The sequence below is a fragment of the Notolepis coatsorum genome, assembly GCF_963971535.1.
Source record: "Notolepis coatsorum genome assembly, chromosome: 15".
Lineage (NCBI taxonomy): Eukaryota > Metazoa > Chordata > Actinopteri > Aulopiformes > Paralepididae > Notolepis > Notolepis coatsorum.
Window position 1 is genome coordinate 99,036,063 of NC_140179.1, and position 9,789 is coordinate 99,045,851.

Genomic DNA, 9,789 nt, shown 5'->3' on the forward strand with positions numbered 1-9,789 from the left:
TAATGGAGGAATTTGGCAGTTCCGACAAACCTTGTTTGTACGCCCAGGTCTTATTATACATGACCGAGATATGAACAGCAACGCCCCCTGGAGGGCTGTGAGTAGTAATGTATGTAACTTGTGTAACGTTAGCTGAGTTAGCAATGGTAATAATCAGTGGTACAACAGTATCACTCATTGTGCACTTTTGATTCTCTATGCCTCGCGTTTGAGTACAATAAAAAAGGTGTCCAATATGATCACAGCCTGAAGGTCATTCAATTGGGTTTTTTGACTGGATGGTTGTTGGTTCAATTCCCTGTGCCTGCTGCAAAGGGGAGCTGTACACAGTGGCCAAAAGGAGCAGGTTGTTTTGGTGCCGCCGGGCAGAATATGTTCGACTGTTGGTCATACAGTAAGGTGTCACTTTCACCAGGGTTATCTGCTCAATGGCATGGTAGGCTGCAGGCTTAATCATATCTAATAACCAATATCTTCTCAGATGGGGCGGCCTGAGACAACATCGTATCAAATGTTGGTCCATGACCTAATGTGCGTCAACTTGGGGGTCTTTGACCTGAAAAAGGTTGAGAACCACTGAAGAAGATTCTACTAAAAAGAAAAGAACAAAAGAGCAGCATAAGGGCCTGTGTCGACCGGGGACGTTTTATGAGTCGTCAGCTCCTTTCTGTCATATTGATCTTTTTCCCCCTCCTTTTTTCCTCCGATTTTCTCCCATCCCAATGTTAGTCGTTATGCCAATTCCCAATCCCCTTCCTGGTCGCTGCGCACTTACCCCCCACAGTCGGTCTGGGAGAGTGGAGGCTATCACGTGCTTCTTCCGACACACGTCCAGCCAATCAACCGCTTCTTTTCACCTGGCAGCGCGGACTCTCACTGAGAGGGTGTAACGTGTGGAAGGATCACACTACCCCCCTTAGATCCTATCCGCGCTGAGCAGGCGCCCCGACCGAACTGTAGGAGTCGCTGTTTACAACGACCCGGACCCACCCCGCCAGCTTTCCCACCCTCTAATACTGCCAATTGTATTAGTGTGAACGGCCAGCCAAGCTGGTGACAATGCCGGGAGCCGGGAGCTGGATTCGAACAGGCGAATCCAGCGTCTCCGGCGTTGGTGACGAACGCAATCTCCGCTACGCCACCTGACCGCCCTCCTCTGTCATTAAATTCTATGCTACAGACGCGACAGGCGCGCTCCTTTTCCCAGCGTCGTGCCTCGTGTTTTAGCACTCTCTGCGGCTGGCGTTTTTGGGGCGGAGCGCTCCCAGCGCCTAAAGTTGAAACTAGTTCAACTTTTGGAGAGGAGCGCCGCTCATCAAGGTAACTTTTCTCGACTGACCAATCAACATCGAGCTAGTGGCGGAGCCGCGGGAGCCGCGAGACGCCCATGGAAACGCTCTGGGCATATTTTTTGCTTTTCAAAGCGGTCCGCCTTGAAAAAAACGCCCCCCCGGTGGACACAGAGGCTAAAGCAACCGTGGAACCAAAAACATTTGAAATAATAAACCCACGGTTATATATCCATGTTTCTACACTGTTTCACATTTAACTCTTGGTTGTCTTTACAGAGAGCCGCGCCGCACCAGATAGGTGACACCTCTCTGCCCAGGAGTGACCCCAACCTCTCGGCACCAGACAAAGGTAAGAAGACACTGCCGTTGGTTGGCACTGCTCTCACGTTGGCACTGCTCTCACGTTGGCACTGCTCTCACGGAGCCTCAAGACACGTCTCAATACTTTGGTATTCTCTAGTCTAGACCGTTCTAATCTAGAAATCATCTCAAAACCAAACCAAACCATTTAAGATTTAAGATTTAAGATTTGTTTATTAAGGACAATGCAAATGAATGAACATCATTTAAATGAGTGTATGCATAACATCACAGCATGATAAGGACGTAAATATGCCGGGAATAGCACAGGGCTAATCCCCCCCCCCCCCGTAGTCCTAACATAAAACAAACACAAAACATTCAATCTGTAATTTATTGTAATTCGTATATTTTTTTGTAATTCAATTGATTGTAATTTTCCTTTGCTTTATTTTTGGCACAATTTTTTTTTTTTTTTTCAATACATCACAAACAAATGGTTATGGAAAGTAATCATGAATACTTATGGGTCACATGTGTCTTCAATAACGCTGAACGATGGTAAATCTTTTTAAATACATTTAGTTGTTCTCTATGTAACAATATATTTGTTGGCAGACGGCTCCTTTGGACAATCTCTGTTAACATTATACTGCTGCCGAGCACAATTAGCACGCATAGCGTAGCCTGACCTGTGCAACATGACTTAGTACTTGTTGCTCAGCTGAGAAAGACCGTTCATCATCACTGCATTTGTTTATACGACTCGGTTTAATCCACATGTCAGTTTGAGAACTACTGTGAAATAAGACACTCGGGGGATGTCTGGTGGCTCATTATTCTCCCGGTCTGCTGGGATCAGGGATGTAAACGAACGTTCCCAGTCCCACAGTAGCTGGATTTCAATGCCATGGGAGGCATTTGGGTTGTGTTGTTAATTGCGTAAATCTTTTTTCTTTCTTATTTTATTTTTTTGGCATTACGGTTTTTAAATTAATCTAAACAATGAATGTGTTGATATTGACAGCCCTAATTATAATGAACTTTTCCTTGTATTTTGTTGTGTTGCTAGTGTATTGGGTTGCTTCCTTTATTATTCTCTCTCTCTCTCTCTCTCTCTCTCTCTCTCTCTCTCTCTCTCTCTCTCTCTCTCTCTCTCTCTCTCTCTCTCTCTCTCTCTCTCCCTCTCTGTCTATTTATTTGTACTCTCCACATCAGTGTAAATGAGGGCTTGCCCTCGGTTATCATCGAGAATGAATGAAAAACACACTTGAATTCAGGGAATCAGCTTCAGGGAATCAGCAGCTATTTTCAAACAACATGCCGAGGCTTTTGACATGGAGTTAACTCCCAGTGCAGAAATAGCCATCTTTGGAGTCTTACCAAGACCGGATCACCAAAGGGTTAGAAGAAGAACAATAGATATAATTGCCTTTGCATCCCTACTAGCACGCAGAAGGATCTTGCTAGAGTGGAAATCACCAGCAGCCCCCAAAGCATCCCTATGGCTCAAAGATCTCATGTTCTTTTTAAATCTGGAGAAAATTAAATTAATTCAGGGAATCATAACTTTAACACGGAGGAGCATTCTACACAGATCCCTTCATTATGAATGACCCCTAGAAACTCTATGGTCATGAAAAAGCCTTTGGAATATCGTAAAAGGACAAATCTGGTTTGGTTATAAAAAAAGATATAATAATAATTTATTAAAGAAACAAATTATGTAATGTATTTCATTTGTATCCGGATACAATTCAATGCCTCATATTAGGTCTCATCATCTTTCACATTTACTGAAGGACTGTGGTTTTAGTGGTTTTTCACAGATCCATCTCTTGTCACATGGCAGGACGGCAACACGCATCAGACATCCAGAGCAGCTCCTTTAACTCCTTTATCTTAACACAACAAGCCTTTAATGGACAGCGTTTCAAATCCAATGGCTCTGACCTTATGGAGAATCCCCTGAGCTTGAAGCACTGTCCACTAAAGGGGATCAATCAAACTGTATTACAGACTCAGGGCCCGGATAAAAAAAAAAGACAAGAACAACACACACAATAAATTACACAATAAAAATATTGAGGCTTAAAAGAGGGGGGCGGGGGGGGGAGAAGACATGTTGTCTTTCTCCTTTGTCATTCATGTGAGGTTTTAGTACAGCACTGTTTAGTGCAGCACTGAGGGAAGTGTGTGTGTCATATCTTATTCATCCAGAGTGATGTGAAAACCTTTTTTTTATGTCTCTGAAATTACACAGCTACATGCAAACTACAACAGTTTGAGTATATCCTTTCCCAGTTTGACTAATGTGGATAGACAGACATACACAGACACACACACACACACACACACACACGCACGCACGCACGCACGCACGCACGCACGCACGCACGCACGCACGCACGCACACACACACACACACACACACACACACACACACACACACACACACACACACACACACACACACACACACACACAGAGAGAGAGACAGACAGATACTAGTGTAGATAATGTAGATAGATAGATAGATAGATAGATAGATAGATAGATAGATAGATAGATAGATAGATAGATAGATAGATAGATAGATAGATAGATAGATAGATAGATAGATAGATAGATAGATAGATAGATAGACAGACAGACAGACAGACAGACAGACAGACAGACAGACAGACAGACAGACAGACAGACAGACAGACAGACAGACAGACAGACAGACAGACAGACAGACAGACAGACAGACAGACAGACAGACAGACAGACAGACAGACAGACAGACAGACAGACAGACAGACAGACAGACAGACAGACAGACAGACAGACAGACAGACAGACAGACAGACAGACAGACAGACAGACAGACAGACAGACAGACAGACAGACAGACAGACAGACAGACAGACAGACAGACAGACAGACAGACAGACAGACAGACAGATAGATAGATACTGTGGTATGGTGTGCCCCTGTATGAGATCATATCAGCGATCACACACACACACACACACACACACACACACACACACACACACACACACACACACACACACACACACACACACACACACACACACACACACACTGTACACACAGAGGCAGACAAACATGAGAAAACACATGTCAAAACAATCGTACACGTCATCATCAACCTTTATTTATTCTCGAAAAGACAATCGAGGTCACCCTCATGTTCAATGTCGTCGAGACTTTACAGACATTTCAATGCACACATTTCAACTACAATATAACAATAATAAATATGAATAACTATCTATATAGTATAAAGTGAACATAGGCATACAATCAGCACACAGATTGACAGAACAATGCATAAATTGCAGCCATAAGAATAGGTATAAAAGTAGTGCAATGTAAACGACGTGCATACTTAATAATGGCATACAATAAGTACAAAAGTACAATGTCGCTTGAAGGATTATGCACGCACGCACATATACACACACTCACACACACACGGACGCACACACATGCAGGAAGGCGGGCAGACAGACATGCACACACACACACACACACGCACACGCACATTCATATTCATCAGCGCTCTAAGCAGACAGGCTGTCTCTAGATTGGAGTTTCTCATCATCCTCCACGCAGGACGAGTAATAAAAACCGGTGTGCGTTGTCTTCCCGCCGAGCCGAACGCCGTGTGTGACATTCATATGTATGAATGCATATATGTATTAGTCGCCGCTCTTTTCCTCTCCTGAGCTGTCGTTTAGCTGGGCACGAGCCACGGGAGACGCATATTTTACCATGTTTCCCGGGGGGAGGGGGGGGGGGACAGCTCTCCCCCCTCTCTCTCTCCATGTATAATAATAATAAAAGAACAAAGACACAACAGACTAGTTTTATTACTTTCTCTCGACTTTAGAAACATTCTGAGGTTATGAAACGGAACGCGCGGAACTGATTTGATTGAAAATGAGTGCAGGAGGAGGAGGACGCACATCCTGCGGACATGACGAGGGAAGAGAGACGACTTAGACGAGGGACGAGGGACGAGAGCTTCAATGTGTCACACACACACACACACACACACACACACACACACACACACACACACACACACACACACACACACACACACACTTTTCGTTCACTATGATCCCAAAGTGCTACAGGGTTAAAACATAGTTAATTTTTTTAAATAATTATTCATAATAATAAGATAAAATACAGAATCAAAATGAAATTAAAATAAAACATAGTTTTTTTTTTTTTGATCCACTTTTTCTCCCATTTTTCTATATTTTCTCCCATCCCAATTTCGTATCATCCAATTCAACCCTCCCCTGTCACGAACGCTGTTTCTTGCCTCCCACAAGCCGGCTGCAATGTGGACTAAGTCATACATAGCACAAGTCCCCTCCGGTACTTGAGGTAACAGCAGTCGCATCTTTTCACCTGCGCAGCTCGACCTCTCAGTGTCGAGGAGTAACGCGTGGGAGGCTCACGCTGCCCCCGACACTTCCTGATTCTACTGCGCAGGCGCACCAACCGACTTGTAGGAGTCGCTTGTTCACAACGTTCGATCCCCACCCTTCAGTTTTTCCCTCCCCGTAATACGGCCAATGTGTATTACTGCGGACGACCAGCCAAACTGAAAAACAATGTGGAGAGCTGGATTCGAACACGCGAATCCTAGCGTCTCCACACTGGTGGCGAGTGCCTTAGACCACTACACCACCTAGCCGCCAAAATAAAACATAGTTAAAAACATAGTATAAACAGAACATTTTAAACAATAAAATCACAAGAAATAGCTAGCAATCAAAAGCACAATGCGGTTTCTTGGAAGTGCAAGTGTGTGTGATTCTAGGATGTTTTTATTTTTCCTTGCAATTCACACACATACACACTCGTGAACACACACTCTCTCACACACACACGCACACACACACGCACACACACACACACACACATACACACTTCCATGTGGCTTCTAGGAAGTGTTATTATCCTTGTAATTCACACACAAACATACAAACTTTTCCACATGCTTTCTACAATGTGTTATTGTACACACGTCCATGTAACACTTTTCCGTGCGATTTCTCACAGAATTGTAAATAGCTTGCCTCGGCACCTTGTGGGTGTTAGAATTCACAGAGAACTTTTAATCTGTCGCGTTTTGCTGTTCACTGCATGATAATTGTGCCTCCGGGACCCATAACCATTTTAAAGCCAAAGAAATCCACCCTGGAATAGATTTCACATTTCACTCTCTGATGTGGACGGACAGCTCAGTTTAAATGTATGAAGATCAACAAGTCTCTACTTAAATGGATATTTAATTTTAGTCTAATCAGCAGTCTTACCTCTATCATCTACAACTAAGTAATCTACAACCAAGTCTAAAAATATCATACTTCTGAAGTACTACTACTTTTATTCTCTTTTATACCTATTCTTATGTCTGCACTTTATGCATTGCTTTTATTCTGTCAACTGTATGCTAATTGTATGCCTATGTTAATTGTATGCTATTTGCTGTGAAGCACTTTGACCCGCAATCCATGTATGAAAGGTGCTATATAAATACAGTTATTATTATTTCTTCCAGCAAGGCAGCATGTAACCACGGTAACCACTCCCCAAACATTTCATGCAGGGCTTATGTCTTATTGAAATCTGCACAGCAGTAATTTGTTTATACTTCAGAAGTATAATATTAGACTAGGTCCCCAAAATAAATGGAAGTGAATGAGGAGCCTGACACATGGGAGGAAAGGTGGTGTTGACAGGGATAGCAGTGGTCACTAACTTACTTGTAGATAATAATAATAATAATAATAATAATAATAATAATAATAATAATAATAATAATAATAATAATAATAATAATAATAATAATAATAATAATAATAATAATAATAATAATAATAATAATAATAATAATAATAATATAATAATAATAATAATAATAATAATAATAATAATACACTTTATTTGTATAGCACCTTTCATACAGAAACTGCAGCTCAAAGTGCTTCACAACAGGAAAAAGACAGGCATAAAATAAGCACATAAAGTGCAGACATATAAAATCACAGTTTTTCACATTAGGATCTAACATCCCAACAGGCCACCTTGTTTATGGTTTGATCTAGTTTTAAATAGACAATAATAAAAAGAGTAAGATAGAATAGACAGAGTAAAATAGTGCACATAAAGTGCAGACATATAAAATCCCAGTTTTTTACAGTGCAATACAATTGTTCTGGATTACCGTTTAACAGTTCAAAGTCATCTTTACCTCTCTCTGTTTGGTATCAGTATCCACAGTTTAAAACCTGACAGTCTTCCCTCCTGTGTGATACCCGCGTTGACCCTTCGAACCTCCCAGATGAACGCAGATGACTTAATGTAGATGACTTTACATACAGGTGAACTAGTACTAAAGTTAAATATCCCTTTAAGCTGAACACCCTGAGACTGGATTCTAGTGATGATGTTGTCAAGAGAGGAATCCTGGAGCTGCTCCATAGGCAGTGAATAGTGGAACATTTTACCTGCTTCAGTCCTGTAAGCCCTACATTTAAACAAAACTCATTTGGATTTAGTAGCTCATGCTCATTTCTGGGAGCCCACAAAGCCACTAACATCACGCGCTTGAGTCTCGACCCTCTGAACTTCCAGCGCAGGGAGAGCGCTGTCGATGTTTATAGATATTGGCCAAACTCTCCCGAGATACCACAATGTCAATTCCGTTTTTAAGGTGGAGTTCTACCTCATAGTGGAGTTATGTATCCTTATCAGCAGGCTTGCGTTGGTGATTTCAAAGCTGGTTGCACGGTGTTAGAATGACGCCACCCGCGCATGCGCATAAATGTTCCCTCACGTACGCACAGACTAATCGGGTCTCATTCTCCAACGGACTTACGACAAAAAGGGCTTTCTCTTAGGGCCATTTGAGACATTTTCGGGCAAGACATGAATAATAGACAATATATTATAATATAATATAAATTATATATGTTTTATTGGGATGGTTGGTGAATCCCAAAATCGTCCCGAAAAGGTTTCAAATGGCCCTAAGAGAAAGCCCTTTTTGTCGTAAGTCCTTTGCCTAATTGCCTCTACGAATGGAATGTAACACATTTCACTCACAAGTTTTGTGTGAATGTATCTGAGGACGTATTTGAACACACCTGACGACCTGATCTATTGATATGCAAAGTAGTACTTAGCGAGTTGGCGCATCAGTCGAGTGCAGCGCATTCCTGTGTGCACGCGCATGCTTCTGCTCACAGAGCCGGTTGCGCGGCGTGCAACCCCGTCCCATGAGCAACGCACCTCTGCTCATCAGGGATCCTCAACTGCCTTAAATGTCCTCTGCCAAATGTCCTCTGCCAAATGTCACATCTTCACATTTACCAAACACAATCAGCTATTTACTGTGCAGACATCTTGACCATTGCACCTGAAAGTAAGTAAGTAAGTAAGTAAGTAAGTAAGTAAGTAAGTAAGTAAGTAAGTAAGTAAGTAAGTAAGTAAGTAAGTAAGTAAGTAAGTAAGTAAGTAAGTAAGTAAGTAAGTAAGTAAGTAAGTAAGTAAGTAAGTAAGTAAAACTGCCCTTCTCAGCACGAGTGCACAGAGTGCTTCACAGCATTTTAAAACATCAGTGAAAATACAAGAATTATAAAATGTGAACAGAGGGAAAAAAACATTCAAATTTGCTAAAACAACAGAATAGACAACAAAAAAACTAAAACAAAAACAAAAAAAGACAGAAACAGAGAGGAAAACGACTATGAGTGCTTAAAAAGCCTGCCTGTAGAAGTAGGTTTTTAGCTGCCTTTTAAAAACGAGCTCTGAGGGAGCGGTCGTCAGATTTAAGGGGAGGGGGGCGTTCCAGAGCCTTGGGGCAGTCAGTGTTTTAAGTCTGGTCCTGGGCACCACCAGGAGCTCCTGATGGGATGACCGCAGTGACCGTCTGGAGGAAAGTGGATGGATGCGCTCATTAATGTAGGGGGGGGGCTCTGTAGGCGAACACCAGGACCTTGAAAGTGATCCTGGAGATCCTGGAGTTTACCGGGAGCCAGTGCAGGGACGCGAGGATGGAGTTGATGTGGCATGATTTTCTCGACCTAGTGAGCCTGGCAGCAGCGTTTTGGACCGACTGAAGTTGATCAATGGATTTTTTTATTTAGACAGATGAAGA

At 42.4% G+C, this 9,789-nt stretch overlaps 1 protein-coding gene across 1 annotated transcript in view; it reads left to right on the forward strand.

Annotated features, from left to right (window-relative positions):
* dock4b (dedicator of cytokinesis 4b) overlaps nucleotides 1–9,789 on the forward strand; it is a gene marked incomplete at its 3' end in the record, with an annotated part of 397,129 nt that overhangs the window by 346,195 nt on the left and 41,145 nt on the right. The window contains 1 exon segment of the mRNA XM_084331105.1: nucleotides 1,569–1,678. Within this exon segment, the coding sequence (XP_084187231.1) occupies nucleotides 1,569–1,678 (110 nt within the window).